The sequence below is a fragment of the Salmo salar genome, chromosome ssa10 (assembly GCF_905237065.1).
Source record: "Salmo salar chromosome ssa10, Ssal_v3.1, whole genome shotgun sequence".
Lineage (NCBI taxonomy): Eukaryota > Metazoa > Chordata > Actinopteri > Salmoniformes > Salmonidae > Salmo > Salmo salar.
The window spans coordinates 124,707,334-124,732,140 of NC_059451.1; the positions used below are offsets into that span (position 1 = coordinate 124,707,334).

Here is a 24,807-nt window from a genome sequence, read left to right on the forward strand (position 1 = left end):
TATGGATACTATAGATACTGTAGATACTGATATACTGTAGATACTGTAGATACTGTAGATACTGATATACTGTAGATACTGTAGATACTGTAGATACTGATATACTGTAGATACTGTAGATACTATAGATACTGATATACTGTAGATACTATAGATACTATAGATACTGTAGATACTCTAGATACTATAGATACTGATATACTGTAGATACTGATATACTGTAGATACTATAGATACTGTAGATACTGATATACTGTAGATACTGTAGATACTGATATACTGTAGATACTGAGATACTATAGATACTATAGATACTGATATACTGTAGATACTGTAGATACTATAGATACTGATATATTGTAGATACTATAGATACTTATATACTGTAGATACTATAGATGCTGATATACTGTAGATACTATAGATACTGTAGATACTATAGATACTGTAGATACTGTAGATACTGTAGGTACTATAGATACTATAGATACTATAGATACTTTAGATACTATAGATACTGTAGATACTGTATATACTATAGATACTGTAGATACTATAGATACTATAGATACTGTAGATACTATAGATACTGTAGATACTATAGATAATATAGATACTGTAGATACTATAGATACTGAGAGACTGTAGATACTATAGATACTGTAGATACTATAGATACTGAGAGCTGTAGATACTGTAGGTACTATAGATACTATTGATACTATAGATACTGTAGATACTATAGATACTGTAGATACTGATATACTGTAGATACTGTAGATACTATAGATACTGTAGATACTGATATACTGTATATACTGTAGATACTGTTGTTACTATAGATACTATAGATACTGTAGATACTATAGATACTGTAGATACTATAGATACTATAGATAATATAGATACTGTAGATACTGAGATACTGTAGATACTGAGATACTATAGATACTATAGATACTGAGATACTGTAGATACTATAGATACTATAGATACTGAGATACTATAGATACTGTAGATACTATAGATACTGTAGATACTGTAGATACCATAGATACTATAGATACTGATATACTATAGATACTATAGATACTGATATACTATAGATACTGTAGATACTATAGATACTGATATACTGAAGATACTGTAGATGCTATAGATACTATAGATACTGATATACTGTAGATACTATAGATACGATACATACTATAGATACTGATATACTGTAGATACTGTAGATACTATAGATACTATAGATACTTTAGATACTGATATACTGTAGATACTATAGATACTGATATACTGTAGATACTGTAGATACTGTAGATACTATAGATACCATAGATACTGTAGATACTGTAGATACTATAGATACTGTAGATACTGATATACTGTAGATACTGATATACTGTAGATACTGATATACTGTAGATACTGTAGATACTGAGATACTGATATACTGTAGATACTGAGATACTATAGATACTATAGATACTGAGATACTGTAGATACTGTAGATACTATAGATACTGATATACTGTAGATACTGTAGATACTATAGATACTATAGATACTGATATACTGTAGATACTATAGATACTATAGATACTATAGATACTGATATACTGTAGATACTATAGATACTATAGATACTGTAGATACTGTAGATACTGTAGATACTGTAGATACTGATATACTGTAGATACTATAGATACTATAGATACTGAGATACTGAGATACTATAGATACTATAGATACTATAGATACTGATATACTGTATATACTGTAGATACTATAGATACTGATATACTATAGATACTGTAGATACTGTAGATACTATAGATACTGATATACTGTAGATACTATAGATACTGTTATACTGTAGATACTGTAGATACTATAGATACTATGGATACTGAGATACTGTAGATACTGTAGATACTGTAGATACTGATATACTGTAGATACTGATATACTGTAGATACTATAGATACTGTAGATACTATAGATACTGAGATATAGATACTATAGATACTGTAGATACTATAGATACTGTAGATACTGTAGATACTGATATACTGTAGATAGTGTAGATACTGTAGATACTGATATACTGTAGATACTGTAGATCCTGTAGATACTATAGATACAGTAGATACTATAGATACTGATATACTGTAGATACTGTAGATACTATAGATACTGATATACTGTAGATACTATAGATACTATAGATACTGATATACTGTAGATACTGTAGATACTGATATACTGTAGATACTGTAGATACTATAGATACTGATATGCTGTAGATACTATGGATACTATAGATACTGTAGATACTGTAGATACTGATATACTGTAGATACTGTAGATACTGTAGATACTGATATACTGTAGATACTGTAGATACTATAGATACTGATATACTGTAGATACTATAGATACTATAGATACTGTAGATACTCTAGATACTATAGATACTGATATACTGTAGATACTGATATACTGTAGATACTATAGATACTGTAGATACTGATATACTGTAGATACTGTAGATACTGATATACTGTAGATACTGAGATACTATAGATACTATAGATACTGATATACTGTAGATACTGTAGATACTATAGATACTGATATCTTAGATCTTCATTGATATACGTAGATACTATAGATACTGCTACTATAGATACTATAGATACTTTAGATACTATAGATACTGTAGATACTGTATATACTATAGATACTGTAGATACTATAGATACTATAGATACTGTAGATACTATAGATACTGTAGATACTATAGATAATATAGATACTGTAGATACTATAGATACTGAGATACTGTAGATACTATAGATACTGTAGATACTATAGATACTGAGAGCTGTAGATACTGTAGGTACTATAGATACTATTGATACTATAGATACTGTAGATACTATAGATACTGTAGATACTGATATACTGTAGATACTGTAGATACTATGGATACTGTAGATACTATAGATACTGCAGATACTGATATACTGTATATACTGTAGATACTGTTGTTACTATAGATACTATAGATACTGTAGATACTATAGATACTGTAGATACTATAGATACTATAGATAATATAGATACTGTAGATACTGAGATACTATAGATACTATAGATACTGAGATACTGTAGATACTATAGATACTATAGATACTGAGATACTATAGATACTGTAGATACTATAGATACTGTAGATACTGTAGATACCATAGATACTATAGATACTGATATACTATAGATACTATAGATACTGATATACTATAGATACTGTAGATACTATAGATACTGATATACTGAAGATACTGTAGATGCTATAGATACTATAGATACTGATATACTGTAGATACTATAGATACGATACATACTATAGATACTGATATACTGTAGATACTGTAGATACTATAGATACTATAGATACTTTAGATACTGATATACTGTAGATACTATAGATACTGATATACTGTAGATACTGTAGATACTGTAGATACTATAGATACTATAGATACTGTAGATACTGTAGATACTATAGATACTGTAGATACTATAGATACTGTAGATACTGATATACTGTAGATACTGATATACTGTAGATACTGATATACTGTAGATACTGTAGATACTGAGATACTGATATACTGTAGATACTGTAGATACTGAGATACTGTAGATACTGAGATACTATAGATACTATAGATACTGAGATACTGTAGATACTGTAGATACTATAGATACTGATATACTGTAGATACTGTAGATACTATAGATACTATAGATACTGATATACTGTAGATACTATAGATACTATAGATACTATAGATACTGATATACTGTAGATACTATAGATACTATAGATACTGTAGATACTGTAGATACTGTAGATACTGATATACTGTAGATACTATAGATACTGTAGATACTGTAGATACTGATATACTGTAGATACTATAGATACTGTAGATACTATAGATACTGATATACTGTAGATACTGTAGATACTGTAGATACTGATATACTGTGGTTACTGTAGATACTGTAGATACTGATATACTGTGGTTACTGTTGATACTGTAGATAATGTAGATACTGTAGATACTGTAGATACTATAGATACTATAGATACTGATATACTGTAGATACTATAGATACTATAGATACTATAGATACTGATATACTGTAGATACTATAGATACTATAGATACTGTAGATACTGTAGATACTGATATACTGTAGATACTGTAGATACTGTAGATACCATAGATACTATAGATACTGATATACTATAGATACTATAGATACTGATATACTATAGATACTGTAGATACTATAGATACTGATATACTGAAGATACTGTAGATGCTATAGATACTATAGATACTGATATACTGTAGATACTATAGATACGATACATACTATAGATACTGATATACTGTAGATACTGTAGATACTATAGATACTATAGATACTTTAGATACTGATATACTGTAGATACTATAGATACTGATATACTGTAGATACTGTAGATACTGTAGATACTATAGATACTATAGATACTGTAGATACTGTAGATACTATAGATACTGTAGATACTATAGATACTGTAGATACTGATATACTGTAGATACTGATATACTGTAGATACTGTAGATACTGAGATACTGATATACTGTAGATACTGTAGATACTGAGATACTGTAGATACTGAGATACTATAGATACTATAGATACTGAGATACTGTAGATACTGTAGATACTATAGATACTGATATACTGTAGATACTGTAGATACTATAGATACTATAGATACTGATATACTGTAGATACTATAGATACTATAGATACTATAGATACTGATATACTGTAGATACTATAGATACTATAGATACTGTAGATACTGTAGATACTGTAGATACTGATATACTGTAGATACTATAGATACTGTAGATACTATAGATACTGATATACTGTAGATACTGTAGATACTGTAGATACTGATATACTGTGGTTACTGTAGATACTGTAGATACTGATATACTGTGGTTACTGTTGATACTGTAGATAATGTAGATACTGTAGATACTGTAGATACTATAGATACTATAGATACTATAGATACTGATATACTGTAGATACTATAGATACTATAGATACTATAGATACTGATATACTGTAGATACTATAGATACTATAGATACTGTAGATACTGTAGATACTGATATACTGTAGATACTGTAGATACTGTAGATACTGAGATACTGTAGATACTGTAGATACTATTGATACTGATATACTGTAGATACTGTAGATACTATAGATACTATAGATACTGATATACTGTAGATACTGTAGATACTATAGATACTGATATACTGTAGATACTGTAGATACTATAGATACTGATATACTGTAGATACTGTAGATACTATAGATACTGATATACTGTAGATACTGTAGATACTATAGATACTGATATACTGTAGATACTATAGATACTGTAGATACTATAGATACTGTAGATACTATAGATACTGATATACTGTAGATACTATAGATACTGTAGATACTATAGATACTGATATACTGTAGATACTGTAGATACTATAGATACTGTAGATACTGATATACTGTAGATACTGTAGATACTGTAGATACTGATATACTGTAGATACTGTAGATACTGATATACTGTAGATACTGTAGATACTGTAGATACTGTAGATACTGATATACTGTAGGTACTGTAGATACTATAGATACTGTAGATACTGTAGATACTGAGATACTGTAGATACTGAGATACTGTAGATACTATAGATACTATAGATACTGTAGATACTATAGATACTATAGATACTGTAGATACTGTAGATACTATAGATACTATAGATACTATAGATACTGTAGATACTGTAGATACTGATATACTGTAGATACTATAGATACTGTAGATACTGTAGATACTGTAGATATTATAGATACTGTAGATACTATAGATACTGAGATACTATAGATACTATAGATACTGTAGATACTGTAGATACTGATATACTGTAGATACTATAGATACTGTAGATACTGTAGATACTGTAGATACTATAGATACTGTAGATACTGTAGATACTGTAGATACTATAGATACTATAGATACTGATATTCTGCACTAGTTACGGCAGTTCCCCCAACCGTGGCTTGGTGAGTGAGTGAGTGATGGGTGTAGAAGGGAGCGATGAAAGGAGGGTGGTAGGGGGGAGGGATGGAGGGAGGGAGGTAGGTAGGAATGAATTGCTTCACCAGCAATTCAGCAGGGGAAGGGGGTTCATGGAGGGATGGATGGAGGGAGGAATGGATGGAGGGATGGAGGGAGGAATGGATGGAGGGATGGATGGAGGGAAGAATGGATGGAGGAATGGAGGGAGGAATGGATGGAGGAATGGAGGGAGGAATGGATGGAGGGATGGAGGGAGGAATGGATGGAGGGATGGAGGGAAGAATGGATGGAGGAATGGAGGGAGGAATGGAGGGAGGAATGGATGGAGGAATGGAGGGAGGAATGGAGGGAGGAATGGATGGAGGAATGGAGGAATGGAGGGATGGAGGAAGGGATGGAGGAATGGAGGAATGGAGGGATGGAGGAAGGGATGGAGGAATGGAGGGAGGAATGGAGGGAGGAATGGATGGAGGAATGGAGGAGGAATGGAGGGAGGAATGGAGGGAGGAATGGAGGGAGGAATGGAAGCTGGAGGAATGGAGGAGGAATGGATGGAGGAATGGAGGAGGAATGGAGGAGGAATGGAGGGAGGAATGGAGGAGGAATGGATGGAGGAATGGAGGGAGGAATGGAGGCTGGAGGAATGGAGGGAGGAATGGAGGCTGGAGGAATGGAAGCTGGAGGAATGGAGGGAGGAATGGAGGGAGGAATGGAGGGAGGAATGGATGGAGGAATGGAGGGAGGAATGGATGGAGGAATGGAGGGAGGAATGGAAGCTGGAGGAATGGCGGGAGGAATGGAGGCTGGAGGAATAGAGCCTGGAGGAGAGGGAAGGTGTGATCAGGAGAGAAGCAGATGAATAGTTTTCGGGAGGAGCAGAGAGGGGTGCCCTCCATCTCGTGTTTCAGTTCATTGATCAGTCTTGATCTCAGGATGACGTTCCGTATGTGTGTGTGTGTGTGTGTGTGTGTGTGTGTGTGTGTGTGTGTGTGTGTGTGTGTGTGTGTGTGTGTGTTTACAGTGGGATAGCAGTCCACCAGGCGAAGAAGAGGAAACATTCTGACGATCCTAACAGCACCCTCAACTCTCAGATCCTCACAGGTATCATCAAACAAGAGCCAGGTAGGCAGGCATATCTTTGTCTGTCTCTCTCTCTCTTTCTTTCTCTCTGCCTCTCTCTCTCTTTCTTTCTCTCTGCCTCTCTCTCTCTTTCTTTCTCTCTGTCTCTCTCTTTCTCTCTCTCTGCCTCTCTCTCTTTCTTTCTCTCTGCCTCTCTCTCTTTCTTTCTCTCTGTCTCTCTCTCTCTTTCTTTCTCTCTGTCTCTCTCTCTTTCTTTCTTTCTGTCTCTCTCTCTGTCTCTCTCTCTTTCTTTCTCTCTGTCTCTCTCTCTCTTTCTTTCTCTCTGTCTCTCTCTCTTTCTTTCTCTCTGTCTCTCTCTCTTTCTTTCTCTCTGTCTCTCTCTTTCTTTCTCTCTCTCTGTCTCTCTCTCTCTCTTTCTCTCTCTCTGTCTCTCTCTCTTTCTTTCTCTCTGTCTCTCTCTCTTTCTTTCTTTCTGTCTCTCTCTCTGTCTCTCTCTCTTTCTTTCTCTCTGTCTCTCTCTCTTTCTTTCTTTCTGTCTCTCTCTCTGTCTCTCTCTCTTTCTTTCTCTCTGTCTCTCTCTCTCTTTCTTTCTCTCTGTCTCTCTCTCTTTCTTTCTCTCTGCCTCTCTCTCTCTTTCTTTCTCTCTGTCTCTCTCTTTCTCTCTCTCTGCCTCTCTCTCTCTTTCTTTCTCTCTGTCTCTCTCTCTCTTTCTTTCTCTCTGTCTCTCTCTCTTTCTTTCTTTCTGTCTCTCTCTCTGTCTCTCTCTCTTTCTTTCTCTCTGTCTCTCTCTCTCTTTCTTTCTCTCTGTCTCTCTCTCTTTCTTTCTCTCTGTCTCTCTCTCTTTCTTTCTCTCTGTCTCTCTCTTTCTCTCTCTCTGTCTCTCTCTCTCTCTTTCTCTCTCTCTGTCTCTCTCTCTTTCTTTCTCTCTGTCTCTCTCTCTTTCTTTCTTTCTGTCTCTCTCTCTGTCTCTCTCTCTTTCTTTCTCTCTCTCTGTCTCTCTCTCTTTCTTTCTCTCTGTCTCTCTCTCTTTCTCTCTCTCTGTCTCTCTCTCTTTCTTTCTCTCTCTCTGTCTCTCTCTCTTTCTTTCTTTCTGTCTCTCTCTCTGTCTCTCTCTCTTTCTTTCTCTCTGTCTCTCTCTCTTTCTTTCTTTCTGTCTCTCTCTCTGTCTCTCTCTCTTTCTTTCTCTCTCTCTGTCTCTCTCTCTTTCTTTCTCTCTCTCTGTCTCTCTCTCTTTCTTTCTCTCTGTCTCTCTCTCTCTTTCTTTCTCTCTGTCTCTCTCTCTCTCTCTTTCCTTCTCTCTTTCCCCCATTACCCCATTCTTATATCCCAACATATGCATGCACTCACACATTAATCCAAAAATACACCTTTAGGTATAAAACATACTGACATACTCCTCTTCTGAAACATCAGGTCACAGTGACCTCCCTCCACTTTTCCCTGTTCCGTTGCCTTGGCAACATGTTGGGGAATTAAAAAAGAAAGTCACACTGTAACGGGCGTCATATAGAGGAGACCGAGGCGCAGCGAGTTGAGCGCTCATCGTTATATTTTAATGAAAACTAGACAAAATAAACAAAATGACAGCCATTTACCCATGAAAACCAAGTGGGAAAAACAGGCTGTTTAAGTATGGCTTCCAATCAGAGACAACGATAGACAGCTGCCTCTGATTGGAAACCATACCCGGCCAAAACATAGAAAAACAAAAACATAGAATGCCCACCCACCTATCACACCCTGGCCTAGCTAAACAGAGAAAACACAGCTCTCCTAGGGCTGAGCGTGACACTCACAGTCTATGTATGCTCATAACAACGTAATTGGTAAGCATAACCATTATAACCATCATAACCATCATAGCCATCATACCATCATAACAACCATCATAACCATCATAACCATCATAACCATCATAACCATCATAACCACCATACCCATCATAACCATCATAACATCATAACCATCATAACCATCATAACCATCATAACCATCATAACCATCATAACCACCATAACCATCATAACCATCATAACCATCATAACCATCATAACCATCATACCCATCATAACCATCATAACCATCATAACCATCATAACCATCATAACATCATAACCATCATAACCATCATAACCACCATAACCATCATAACCATCATAACCACCATAACCATCATAACCATGATATCATCATAACCATCATAACCATCATATCATCATAACCATCATAACCATCATAACCATCATAACCATCATAGCCATCATACCCATAATAACCATCATAACCATCATAACATCATAACCATCATACCCATCATAACCACCATAACATAACCATCATAACCATCATAACCATCATAACCATCATAACCATCATAACCATCATAACATCATAACCATCATAACCATCATATCATCATAACATCATAACCATCATAACCATCATAACCATCATAACCATCATAACCATCATAACCATCATAACCATCATAACCATCATAACCATCATAACCATCATAACCATCATAACCATCATAACCATCATAACCATCATAACCATCATAACCATCATAACCATCATAACCACCATAACATCATAACATCATAACCATCATAACCATCATAACCATCATAACCATCATAACCATCATAACCACCATACCCATCATAACCATCATAACATCATAACCATCATAACCATCATAACCATCATAACCATCATAACCATCATAACCATCATAACCATCATAACATCATAACCATCATAACCATCATAACCATCATAACCATCATAACCATCATAACATCATAACCATCATAACCATCATAACCATCATAACCATCATAACCATCATAACATCATAACCATCATAACCACCATAACCACCATAACCATCATAACCATCATAACCACCATAACCATCATAACCATCATAACATCATAACCATCATAACCACCATACCCATCATAACCATCATAACATCATAACCATCATAACCACCATAACCACCATAACCATCATAACATAACCATCATACCCATAATAACCATCATAACCATCATAACCATCATAACAGTTATGATGGTTATGGTGGTTATGATGGTTATGATGGTTATGATGGTTATTATGGGTATGTTATGATGGTTATGGTGGTTATGATGGTTATGATGGTTATGATGGGTATGATGTTATGATGGTTATGATGGTTATCATGGTTATGATGGTTATGATGGTTATAATGGGTATGATGGTTATCATGGTTATGATGGTTATCATGGTTATGATGGTTATGATGGTTATCATGGTTATGATGGTTATCATGGTTATGATGGTTATGATATGATGGTTATGATGGTTATGATGGTTATGATGGTTATGATATGATGGTTATGATGTTATGATGGTTATGATGGTTATGATGGTTATGATGGTTATGATGGTTATCATGGTTATGATGGTTATCATGGTTATGATGGTTATGATATGATGGTTATGATGGTTATGATGGTTATGATGGTTATGATATGATGGTTATGATGTTATGATGGTTATGATGGTTATGATGGTTATGATGGTTATGATGGTTATGGTGGTTATGATGGTTATGTTATGATGGTTATGATGGTTATGGTGGTTATGATGGTTATGATGGTTATGGTGGTTATGTTATGATGGTTATGATGTTATGATGGTTATGATGGTTATGATGGTTATGATGGTTATGGTGGTTATGATGGTTATGGTGGTTATGATGGTTATGGTGGTTATGATGGTTATGATGGTTATGTTATGATGGTTATGATGGTTATGATGGTTATGATGGTTATGATGGTTATGATGGTTATGATGGTTATGATGTTATGATGGTTATGATGTTATGATGGTTATGATGGTTATCATGGTTATGATGGTTATGATGGTTATGATGTTATCATGGTTATGATGGTTATGGTGGTTATGATGGTTATGGTGGTTATGATGGTTATGATGGTTATGGTGGTTATGGTGGTTATGGTGGTTATGATGGTTATGATGGTTATGATGGTTATGATGTTATGATGGTTATTATGGTTATGATATGTGGTCCCCTGTGGCTCAGTTGGTAGAGCATGGTGTTTGCAACGCCAGGGTTGTGGGTTCGATTCCCACGGGGGACCAGTACGGAAAGAAAAAAAGAAACAAATGTATGAAATGTATGCATTCACTACTGTAAGTCGCTCTGGATAAGAGCGTCTGCTAAATGACAAAAATGTAAAATGTTATGATGGTTATGACTGTTATGATGGATAAGTTTACCCATTACAGTATGTAGAGTGTGTGACCTATTTTATATATATATATATTTACTCTCTGTTAGTCAGCGCCTACAAATATTTTGGGTTGTTCATCAGCTCATGCATTTATTTTGAATAAAATACATAACAATGTGCAGATTAACATGTGATCTTGTGTTTCCCCCTTACCCAGTAGACATTGTTTCTGGCCCAGGTTTGATGGCGGATGCTGATAACTCCTACCTGGACCCTAACTACCAGTGCATAAAATGGCAGCCGCACCAGCAGAACAAGTGGACGCCGCTGTACGACGTCAACTGCAAAGAGCTGTAGGTGTCTCTCTGCACGCTTAACTTGACTTAAACCCTTTTGCTCTTTGATTAATTCGTAGGCTACCGTATGTCAATTAATATGATATCTGTTTGTTTTCATGAGAAAGAAGATATTGACAAGGATATAATTTATAAAGCAGAGAGAGAGAACATAAGAGAGAGAGGGGGGGGAATAGAGAGAGGGGGGAGAGAGAGAGTGGAAATAGGGAGGGGGAGAGAGAGAGACAGAGAGGAGGGAAAGAGAGAGGAGAGAGAGGGGGAAGGGAGAGGAGGGGGAGAGAGACAGTGGGGAAAGGGAGGGTGGAGAGAGAGAGAAAGAGAGGGGAGGGAGAGAGAGAGAGAGAGAGAGAGAGAGAGAGAGAGAGGGAGAGAGAGAGAGAGAGAGAGAGAGAGAGAGAAAGAGAGGGGAGGGAGAGAGAGAGGGGGGGAGAGAGAGAGAGTGGGGAAAGGGAGGGGGAGAGAGCGAAATAGAGGGGCGGGAGAGAGAGAGAGAGAGTGAGAAGAAGAGGGTGAGAGAAGAGGGTGGTATACAGGAAGGAGAGGGGAGAACAGAATGATCCAGAGAAGGACCGTTTTAAAGATTCCTTGGACGTGAGTGATGCGGGGGAGTGAGTAAGAGCAGGGTTTCGGTTACGAAAGAGTATGACGGGAGGAGACGGAGGTAGATAACAAGGGAAGGGGAGGGGATGGAGGAGGGTGAAGACAGAGAGGAGGGGAGGATAAATGTACCAACACCTACTTGTGGACATTGCTATGCTGAACTGGGAATTCTGAGAAGAGAGGGATAAGTGGTTGGTGGTGCGTAGTACATACCATTAGGATATTGTCATCAACAAACAGGTGGCTCATCTTAGCTGGTTCTCTCACGTTTAAAACATAATCTTGATGAAATATATGGAGTGTAACATGATTAGGAAAACTCTTTGACTAAGGTCTTCAACATGACTCATAAACTATAGTGGAGTCTGTAAGGTCTTCAACATGACTCATAAACTATAGTGGAGTCTGTAAGGTCTTCAACATGACTCATAAACTATAGTGGAGTCTGTAAGGTCTTCAACATGACTCATAAACTATAGTGGAGACTGTAAGGTCTTCAACATGACTCATAAACTATAGTGGAGTCTGTAAGGTCTTCAACATGACTCATAAACTATAGTGGAGACTAAGGTCTTCAACATGACTCATAAACTATAGTGGAGTCTGTAAGGTCTTCAACATGACTCATAAACTATAGTGGAGTCTGTAAGGTCTTCAACATGACTCATAAACTATAGTGGAGACTGTAAGGTCTTCAACATGACTCATAAACTATAGTGGAGTCTGTAAGGTCTTCAACATGACTCATAAACTATAGTGGAGACTGTAAGGTCTTCAACATGACTCATAAACTATAGTGGAGACTAAGGTCTTCAACATGACTCATAAACTATAGTGGAGTCTGTAAGGTCTTCAACATGACTCATAAACTATAGTGGAGTCTGTAAGGTCTTCAACATGACTCATAAACTATAGTGGAGTCTGTAAGGTCTTCAACATGACTCATAAACTATAGTGGAGACTGTAAGGTCTTCAACATGACTCATAAACTATAGTGGAGTCTGTAAGGTCTTCAACATGACTCATAAACTATAGTGGAGTCTGTAAGGTCTTCAACATGACTCATAAACTATAGTGGAGTCTGTAACGTCTTCAACATGACTCATAAACTATAGTGGAGACTGTAAGGTCTTCAACATGACTCATAAACTATAACGGAGTCTGTAAGGTCTTCAACATGACTCATAAACTATAGTGGAGTCTGTAAGGTCTTCAACATGACTCATAAACTATAGTGGGAGTCTGTAAGGTCTTCAACATGACTCATAAACTATAGTGGAGACTAAGGTCTTCAACATGACTCATAAACTATAGTGGAGACTAAGGTCTTCAACATGACTCATAAACTATAGTGGAGACTGTAAGGTCTTCAACATGACTCATAAACTATAGTGGAGACTAAGGTCTTCAACATGACTCATAAACTATAGTGGAGTCTGTAAGGGCTTCAACATGACTCATAAACTATAGTGGAGTCTGTAAGGTCTTCAACATGACTCATAAACTATAGTGGAGACTAAGGTCTTCAACATGACTCATAAACTATAGTGGAGACTGTAAGGTCTTCAACATGACTCATAAACTATAGTGGAGTCTGTAAGGTCTTCAACATGACTCATAAACTATAGTGGAGACTAAGGTCTTCAACATGACTCATAAACTATAGTGGAGACTAAGGTCTTCAACATGACTCATAAACTATAGTGGAGTCTGTAATGGCTTCAACATGACTCATAAACTATAGTGGAGTCTGTAATGTCTTCAACATGACTCATAAACTATAGTGGAGACTAATGTCTTCAACATGACTCATAAACTATAGTGGAGACTAAGGTCTTCAACATGACTCATAAACTATAGTGGAGTCTGTAAGGTCTTCAACATGACTCATAAACTATAGTGGAGTCTGTAAGGTCTTCAACATGACTCATAAACTATAGTGGAGACTAAGGTCTTCAACATGACTCATAAACTATAGTGGAGTCTGTAAGGTCTTCAACATGACTCATAAACTACAGTGGAGACTAAGGTCTTCAACATGACTCATAAACTATAGTGGAGTCTGTAAGGGCTTCAACATGACTCATAAACTATAGTGGAGTCTGTAAGGGCTTCAACATGACTCATAAACTATAGTGGAGACTAAGGTCTTCAACATGACTCATAAACTATAGTGGAGACTGTAAGGTCTTCAACATGACTCATAAACTATAGTGGAGTCTGTACGGTCTTCAACATGACTCATAAACTATAGTGGAGTCTGTAAGGTCTTCAACATGACTCATAAACTATAGTGGAGTCTGTAACGTCTTCAACATGACTCATAAACTATAGTGGAGTCTGTAAGGTCTTCAACATGACTCATAAACTATAGTGGGAGTCTGTAAGGTCTTCAACATGACTCATAAACTATAGTGGAGACTAAGGTCTTCAACATGACTCATAAACTATAGTGGAGACTAAGGTCTTCAACATGACTCATAAACTATAGTGGAGACTGTAAGGTCTTCAACATGACTCATAAACTATAGTGGAGACTAAGGTCTTCAACATGACTCATAAACTATAGTGGAGTCTGTAAGGGCTTCAACATGACTCATAAACTATAGTGGAGTCTGTAAGGTCTTCAACATGACTCATAAACTATAGTGGAGACTAAAGTCTTCAACATGACTCATAAACTATAGTGGAGACTGTAAGGTCTTCAACATGACTCATAAACTATAGTGGAGTCTGTAAGGTCTTCAACATGACTCATAAACTATAGTGGAGACTAAGGTCTTCAACATGACTCATAAACTATAGTGGAGACTAAGGTCTTCAACATGACTCATAAACTATAGTGGAGTCTGTAAGGGCTTCAACATGACTCATAAACTATAGTGGAGTCTGTAATGTCTTCAACATGACTCATAAACTATAGTGGAGACTAATGTCTTCAACATGACTCATAAACTATAGTGGAGACTAAGGTCTTCAACATGACTCATAAACTATAGTGGAGTCTGTAAGGTCTTCAACATGACTCATAAACTATAGTGGAGTCTGTAAGGTCTTCAACATGACTCATAAACTATAGTGGAGACTAAGGTCTTCAACATGACTCATAAACTATAGTGGAGTCTGTAAGGTCTTCAACATGACTCATAAACTACAGTGGAGACTAAGGTCTTCAACATGACTCATAAACTATAGTGGAGTCTGTAAGGGCTTCAACATGACTCATAAACTATAGTGGAGTCTGTAAGGGCTTCAACATGACTCATAAACTATAGTGGAGACTAAGGTCTTCAACATGACTCATAAACTATAGTGGAGACTGTAAGGTCTTCAACATGACTCATAAACTATAGTGGAGTCTGTACGGTCTTCAACATGACTCATAAACTATAGTGGAGTCTGTAAGGTCTTCAACATGACTCATAAACTATAGTGGAGTCTGTAAGGTCTTCAACATGACTCATAAACTATAGTGGGAGTCTGTAAGGTCTTCAACATGACTCATAAACTATAGTGGAGTCTGTAAGGTCTTCAACATGACTCATAAACTATAACGGAGTCTGTAAGGTCTTCAACATGACTCAAAAACTATAGTGGGAGTCTGTAAGGTCTTCAACATGACTCATAAACTATAGTGGAGACTAAGGTCTTCAACATGACTCATAAACTATAGTGGAGTCTGTAAGGTCTTCAACATGACTCATAAACTATAGTGGAGACTGTAAGGTCTTCAACATGACTCATAAACTATAGTGGAGACTGTAAGGTCTTCAACATGACTCATAAACTATAGTGGAGACTAAGGTCTTCAACATGACTCATAAACTATAACGGAGTCTGTAAGGTCTTCAACATGACTCATAAACTATAACGGAGTCTGTAAGGTCTTCAACATGACTCATAAACTATAGTGGAGTCTGTAAGGTCTTCAACATGACTCATAAACTATAACGGAGTCTGTAAGGTCTTCAACATGACTCATAAACTATAACGGAGTCTGTAAGGTCTTCAACATGACTCATAAACTATAGTGGAGACTAAGGTCTTCAACATGACTCATAAACTATAGTGGAGTCTGTAAGGTCTTCAACATGACTCATAAACTATAACGGAGTCTGTAAGGTCTTCAACATGACTCATAAACTATAGTGGAGACTAATGTCTTCAACATGACTCATAAACTATAGTGGAGACTAAGGTCTTCAACATGACTCATAAACTATAGTGGAGTCTGTAAGGTCTTCAACATGACTCATAAACTATAGTGGAGTCTGTAAGGTCTTCAACATGACTCATAAACTATAGTGGAGACTAAGGTCTTCAACATGACTCATAAACTATAGTGGAGTCTGTAAGGTCTTCAACATGACTCATAAACTACAGTGGAGACTAAGGTCTTCAACATGACTCATAAACTATAGTGGAGTCTGTAAGGGCTTCAACATGACTCATAAACTATAGTGGAGTCTGTAAGGGCTTCAACATGACTCATAAACTATAGTGGAGACTAAGGTCTTCAACATGACTCATAAACTATAGTGGAGACTGTAAGGTCTTCAACATGACTCATAAACTATAGTGGAGTCTGTACGGTCTTCAACATGACTCATAAACTATAGTGGAGTCTGTAAGGTCTTCAACATGACTCATAAACTATAGTGGAGTCTGTAAGGTCTTCAACATGACTCATAAACTATAGTGGGAGTCTGTAAGGTCTTCAACATGACTCATAAACTATAGTGGAGTCTGTAAGGTCTTCAACATGACTCATAAACTATAGTGGAGTCTGTAAGGTCTTCAACATGACTCATAAACTATAGTGGGAGTCTGTAAGGTCTTCAACATGACTCATAAACTATAGTGGAGTCTGTAAGGTCTTCAACATGACTCATAAACTATAGTGGAGTCTGTAAGGTCTTCAACATGACTCATAAACTATAGTGGAGACTGTAAGGTCTTCAACATGACTCATAAACTATAGTGGAGACTGTAAGGTCTTCAACATGACTCATAAACTATAGTGGAGACTAAGGTCTTCAACATGACTCATAAACTATAACGGAGTCTGTAAGGTCTTCAACATGACTCATAAACTATAACGGAGTCTGTAAGGTCTTCAACATGACTCATAAACTATAGTGGAGTCTGTAAGGTCTTCAACATGACTCATAAACTATAACGGAGTCTGTAAGGTCTTCAACATGACTCATAAACTATAACGGAGTCTGTAAGGTCTTCAACATGACTCATAAACTATAGTGGAGACTAAGGTCTTCAACATGACTCATAAACTATAGTGGAGTCTGTAAGGTCTTCAACATGACTCATAAACTATAACGGAGTCTGTAAGGTCTTCAACATGACTCATAAACTATAGTGGAGTCTGTAAGGTCTTCAACATGACTCATAAACTATAGTGGAGACTAAGGTCTTCAACATGACTCATAAACTATAGTGGAGTCTGTAAGGTCTTCAACATGACTCATAAACTATAGTGGAGACTGTAAGGTCTTCAACATGACTCATAAACTATAGTGGAGACTGTAAGGTCTTCAACATGACTCATAAACTATAGTGGAGACTAAGGTCTTCAACATGACTCATAAACTATAACGGAGTCTGTAAGGTCTTCAACATGACTCATAAACTATAACGGAGTCTGTAAGGTCTTCAACATGACTCAAAAACTATAGTGGAGACTAAGGTCTTCAACATGACTCATAAACTATAGTGGAGACTAAGGTCTTCAACATGACTCATAAACTATAGTGGAGTCTGTAAGGTCTTCAACATGACTCATAAACTATAGTGGAGACTAAGGTCTTCAACATGACTCATAAACTATAGTGGAGACTGTAAGGTCTTCCACATGACTCATAAACTATAGTGGAGACTGTAAGGTCTTCCACATGACTCATAAACTATAGTGGAGACTAAGGTCTTCAACATGACTCATGAACTATAGTGGAGTCTGTAAGGTCTTCAACAATGCCAAGAGTGTGCAAAGCTGTCATCAAGGCAAAGGGTGGCTATTTGAAGAATCTCAAATATAAAATATATTTTGATTTGTTTAACACTTTTTTGGTTACTACATGATTCCATATGTGTTATTTCATAGTTTTGATGTCTTCAATATTATTCTACAATGTAGAAAATAGTAAAAATAAAGAAAAACCCTTTAATGAGTAGGTGTTCTAAAACTTTTGACCGGTAGTGTAGATTAATCTATTGAGGAATCTATTGATGAACCTATTGAGGAACCTATTGACGAATCTATTGATGAATCTATTGATGAACCTATTGAGGAACCTATTGATGAATCTATTGATGAATCTATTGATGAATCTATTGATGAATCTATTGATGAACCTATGATGAATCTATTGATGAATCTATTGATGAATCTATTGATGAATCTATTCAAATCAAATCCAATTTAATTAGTCGCGTACACAGTTTAGCAGGTGTTATGGCGTGTGTATTGAAATGCTTATGTTCCTATCAATCAATGCAGTAAATGTCAACAAGAACACAATCATAAACAAATTCATGATCTAACATTTAGCACAGCAGTAGATATATAAATAGTATGTAAACATTATAAAAGTGGCCAGTGTTCAATTTCTATGTACATAGGGCAGCAGTCCCTAATGTGCAGGGTAGAGTACTCAGTGGTAGCTGGCTAGTGACAGTGACTGATGGGGAGAGTACGATACTGGGCAGGGGGCAGGGTACTGGGCAGAGGGCAGGGTACTGGGCAGAGGGCAGGATACTGGGCAGAGGGCAGGGTACTGGGCAGAGGGCAGGGTACTGGGCGGAGGGCAGGGTACTGGGCAGAGGGCAGGGTACTGGGAGGAGGGCAGGGTACTGGGCAGAGGGCAGGGTACTGGGCGGAGGGCAGGGTACTGGGAGGAGGGCAGGGTACTGGGAGGAGGGCAGGATACTGGGCAGAGGGCAGGGTACTGGGGGAGGGCAGGGTACTGGGCAGAGGGCAGGGTACTGGGAGGAGGGCAGGGTACTGGGCGGAGGGCAGGATACTGGGCAGGTTACTGGGCGGAGGGCAGGGTACTGGGCGGAGGGCAGGGTACTGGGCGGAGGGCAGGATACTGGGCAGGGTTCTGGGCGGAGGGCAGGGTACTGGGCGGAGGGCAGGGTACTGGGCGGAGGGCAGGATACTGGGCAGGGTACTGGGCGGAGGGCAGGGTACTGGGCGGAGGGCAGGGTACCCGGGCGGAGGGCAGGGTACTGGGCTGAGGGCAGGATACTGGACGAAGGGCAGGGTACTGGGCGGAGGGCAGGGTACTGGGCGGAGGGCAGGGTACTGGGCGGAGGGCAGGATACTGGGCGGAGGGCAGGATACTGGGCGGAGGGCAGGGTACTGGGCGGAGGGCAGGGTACTGGGCGGAGGGCAGGGTACTGGGCGGAGGGCAGGATACTGGGCGGAGGGCAGGGTACTGGGCGGAGGGCAGGGTACTGGGCGGAGGGCAGGGTACTGGGCGGAGGGCAGGGTACTGGGCGGAGGGAAGGGTACCTTGCCTCTAACCAATCAGGAGTATCAAAGCCAATGACATATTTTCAAAACACCACTTTACCCACGTGTGTTCTGGTTCTTGCTCAACCCATCGTTGTATTGGACCAATCAGAATTGTTAGAATGTGTTTGTGTTCTAGAAATCGTCAGGGAGGTACTCAGATCCAGACTCATTGGCCGGAGCAAGGAGTTTGGGTAGCCAGGCAAATGTGAACCTCTCTTTTCATCCAATCCTCCATATTTAGCTCAAGGAGTGCAAGTACAATTGTAGAAAACGTACAATACGATGAACTTCTATGAAAATATTGACAAACCCTTATAGAATTCTCTGTCCATCCATCTATCCCTCTTTCCATCTCTCCCTCCCTCTCTAGCCCAATGCCCACCTATCGCGTCGACGCTGATAAAGGTTTTAACTTCTCCCTGGCGGACGACGCCTTCGTATGTCAGAAGAAAAATCACTTCCAGGTCACCGTGTACTGCGGCATGCTGGGAGATCCCAAGTACATCAAGACCAGCGATGGCCTCCAGCCAATCGACTGCTTCTATCTCAAACTCAATGGGGTTAAGGTGAGGGAGGAGAGGTGATCCACTTTGTGAATGCCTAATCATCCCCTAGCTTTTACCTAATAGCTGATGTCCTTCCTGTAGGTGTAAGATAATTGGGTAGGTTTTAGATAAAATGGTAATTGGTTCAATTTGCCTTCGGATTAGCAAGGGGGAGTTTTGGCCACCTATCCAATCCCTTCCGAGCTACAGGAGGAAGGGGCCAGGGTTTGATTTAATGTAACGCTACTTTCTTTCATCAACTGACCGAACCCTCTCCTGTGTTATCTCCCAGCTGGAAGCCATGAACCAGTCCATCAACGTGGAGCAGTCCCAGTCAGACCGCAGCAAGAGACCCTTCAAACCAGTACTGTGAGTAGAGATCCTTCATACCAGTACTGTGAGTAGAGAGACCCTTCAAACCAGTACTGTGAGTAGAGAGACCCTTCATACCAGTACTGTGAGTAGAGAGACCCTTCAAACCAGCACTGTGAGTAGAGAGACCCTTCAAACCAGTACTGTGAGGAGAGATCCTTCATACCAGTACTGTGAGTAGAGACCCTTCAAACCAGTACTGTGAGTAGAGACCCTTCAAACCAGTACTGTGAGGAGAGACCCTTCATACCAGTACTGTGAGTAGAGATCCTTCATACCAGTACTGTGAGTAGAGACCCTTCATACCAGTACTGTGAGTAGAGAGACCCTTCATACCAGTACTGTAAGTAGAGAGACCCTTCATACCAGTACTGTGAGTAGAGATCCTTCATACCAGTACTGTGAGTAGAGAGACCCTTCAAACCAGTACTGTGAGTAGAGATCCTTCATACCAGTACTGTGAGTAGAGACCCTTCATACCAGTACTGTGAGTAGAGAGACCCTTCATACCAGTACTGTGAGTAGAGAGACCCTTCATACCAGTACTGTGAGTAGAGACCCTTCATACCAGTACTGTGAGTAGAGACCCTTCATACCAGTACTGTGAGTAGAGAGACCCTTCATACCAGTACTGTGAGTAGAGAGACCCTTCATACCAGTACTGTGAGTAGAGAGACCCTTCATACCAGTACTGTGAGTAGAGAGACCCTTCATACCAGTACTGTGAGTAGAGATCCTTCATACCAGTACTGTGAGTAGAGAGACCCTTCAAACCAGTACTGTGAGTAGAGATCCTTCATACCAGTACTGTGAGTAGAGACCCTTCATACCAGTACTGTGAGTAGAGAGACCCTTCATACCAGTACTGTGAGTAGAGAGACCATTCATACCAGTACTGTGAGTAGAGATCCTTCATACCAGTACTGTGAGTAGAGACCCTTCATACCAGTACTGTGAGTAGAGACCCTTCATACCAGTACTGTGAGTAGAGAGACCCTTCATACCAGTACTGTGAGTAGAGAGACCCTTCATACCAGTACTGTGAGTAGAGATCCTTCATACCAGTACTGTGAGTAGAGACCCTTCATACCAGTACTGTGAGTAGAGAGACCCTTCATACCAGTACTGTGAGTAGAGAGACCCTTCATACCAGTACTGTGAGTAGAGACTCTTCATACCAGTACTGTGAGGAGAGACCCTTCAAACCAGTACTGTGAGTAGAGAGACCCTTCATACCAGTACTGTGAGTAGAGACCCTTCATACCAGTACTGTGAGTAGAGAGACCCTTCATACCAGTACTGTGAGTAGAGACCCTTCATACCAGTACTGTGAGTAGAGACTCTTCATACCAGTACTGTGAGGAGAGACCCTTCAAACCAGTACTGTGAGTAGAGAGACCCTTCATACCAGTACTGTGAGTAGAGACCCTTCATACCAGTACTGTGAGTAGAGAGACCCTTCATACCAGTACTGTGAGTAGAGACCCTTCATACCAGTACTGTGAGTAGAGACCCTTCATACCAGTACTGTGAGTAGAGAGACCCTTCAAACCAGTACTGTGAGTAGAGAGACCCTTCATACCAGTACTGTGAGTAGAGAGACCCTTCATACCAGTACTGTGAGTAGATAGACCCTTCATACCAGTACTGTGAGTAGAGACCCTTCAAACCAGTACTGTGAGTAGAGACCCTTCATACCAGTACTGTGAGTAGAGACCCTTCATACCAGTACTGTGAGTAGAGAGACCCTTCATACCAGTACTGTGAGTAGAGACCCTTCATACCAGTACTGTGAGTAGAGATCCTTCATACCAGTACTGTGAGTAGAGAGACCCTTCATACCAGTACTGTGAGTAGAGAGACCCTTCATACCAGTACTGTGAGTAGAGAGACCCTTCATACCAGTACTGTGAGTAGAGAGACCCTTCATACCAGTACTGTGAGGAGAGATCCTTCATACCAGTACTGTGAGTAGAGAGACCATTCATACCAGTACTGTGAGTAGAGAGACCCTTCATACCAGTACTGTGAGTAGAGACCCTTCATACCAGTACTGTGAGTAGAGAGACCCTTCATACCAGTACTGTGAGTAGAGAGACCCTTCATACCAGTACTGTGAGTAGAGACCCTTCATACCAGTACTGTGAGTAGAGACCCTTCATACCAGTACTGTGAGTAGAGAGACCCTTCATACCAGTACTGTGAGTAGAGACCCTTCATACCAGTACTGTGAGTAGAGATCCTTCATACCAGTACTGTGAGTAGAGAGACCCTTCATACCAGTACTGTGAGTAGAGAGACCCTTCATACCAGTACTGTGAGTAGAGAGACCCTTCATACCAGTACTGTGAGTAGAGAGACCCTTCATACCAGTACTGTGAGTAGAGACCCTTCATACCAGTACTGTGAGTAGAGAGACCCTTCATACCAGTACTGTGAGTAGAGAGACCCTTCAAACCAGTACTGTGAGTAGAGACCCTTCATACCAGTACTGTGAGTAGAGAGACCCTTCATACCAGTTCTGTGAGTCTCAGTCTTCTTGCACTGATTTGTCATTAGTTAGAGAATGATTGTGATCCCTCTGGTTAAGAGCATCTGCTAAATTACTCAAACGTAAATAGGTCCATCACAGAGGGAGGAAAATACTCTACCTCAGGGGTTAAGGCAAGTAGAAAAGGTAAATACTGTATATAAAGGGTTAAGTGGAGAAGGTCTACTGTCTATAAAGGGTTAAAGTGTCATGTGTCTGTTTTCAGGGTGACACTGCCCCCGGAGCAGGTTACCAAGGTAACAGTGGGACGACTACACTTCAGTGAGACCACAGCCAATAACATGAGGAAGAAAGGCAAACCCAACCCTGATCAGAGGTACTATAGCATACAGCAATACCAGTGCTATATCGTCAATATAGTCACAGCTAAAGGGGCAGGTAGCCTAGTGGTTAGAGCGTTGGACTAGTAACCGGAAGGTACAAGAGGCAATCTGGGATCGAACAATTACCCTTTTTGAACTTATTGTTTGAATCCCAGATTGCCCTTTAAAGTGTGTTTACTTTACTTTTTGGCAGTCAAATACATTTAATAGAAATACAAAGACACAAATCTGTGATGAATTGTTTTGAATTGTTTTGCTTCGCAGGTACTTCATGTTGGTGGTAGCGTTGCAGGCCCAGGCCCACAGTCAGAGCTTCACAGTGGCCGCGCAGGTGTCCGAGAGGATCATCGTCAGGGTAACCTCTGTCAGTCTGGCCGTCTGACCGTCTGTCCTCCTCTGATCTATCTCAGTAACCTCTGTCAGTCTGGCCGTGTCTGTCCTCCTCTGATCTATCTCAATAACCTCTGTCAGTCTGGCCGTGTCTGTCCTCTGATCTATCTCAGTAACCTCTGTCAGTCTGGCCGTGTCTGTCCTCTGATCTATCTCAGTAACCTCTGTCAGTCTGGCCGTGTCTGTCCTCTATCTCAGTAACCTCTGTCAGTCTGGCCATGTCTGTCTGTCCTCTGATCTATCTCAGTAACCTCTGTCAGTCTGGCCGTGTCTGTCCTCTGATCTATCTCAGTAACCTCTGTCAGTCTGGCCGTGTCTGTCCTCTGATCTATCTCAGTAACCTCTGTCAGTCTGGCCGTGTCTGTCCTCTGATCTATCTCAGTAACCTCTGTCAGTCTGGCCGTGTCTGTCCTCCTCTGATCTATCTCAGTAACCTCTGTCAGTCTGGCCGTGTCTGTCCTCTGATCTATCTCAGTAACCTCTGTCAGTCTGGCCGTGTCTGTCCTCTGATCTATCTCAGTAACCTCTGTCAGTCTGGCCGTGTCTGTC

The 24,807-nt window shown here is 39.3% G+C and overlaps 1 protein-coding gene and 1 non-coding gene across 2 annotated transcripts in view; both read left to right on the plus strand.

Annotated features, from left to right (window-relative positions):
• Positions 1 to 24,807, plus strand: part of myrf (myelin regulatory factor) — a 119,032-nt gene that overhangs the window by 62,617 nt on the left and 31,608 nt on the right. The window contains 6 exon segments of the mRNA XM_045688585.1: positions 7,278 to 7,378; positions 11,805 to 11,940; positions 20,448 to 20,643; positions 20,915 to 20,991; positions 23,751 to 23,861; positions 24,133 to 24,223. Of these exon segments, the coding sequence (XP_045544541.1) occupies positions 7,278 to 7,378; positions 11,805 to 11,940; positions 20,448 to 20,643; positions 20,915 to 20,991; positions 23,751 to 23,861; positions 24,133 to 24,223 (712 nt within the window).
• Positions 11,420 to 11,495, plus strand: trnaa-ugc (transfer RNA alanine (anticodon UGC)). The gene has a single exon. It is a non-coding gene; the product is annotated as a tRNA-Ala (tRNA).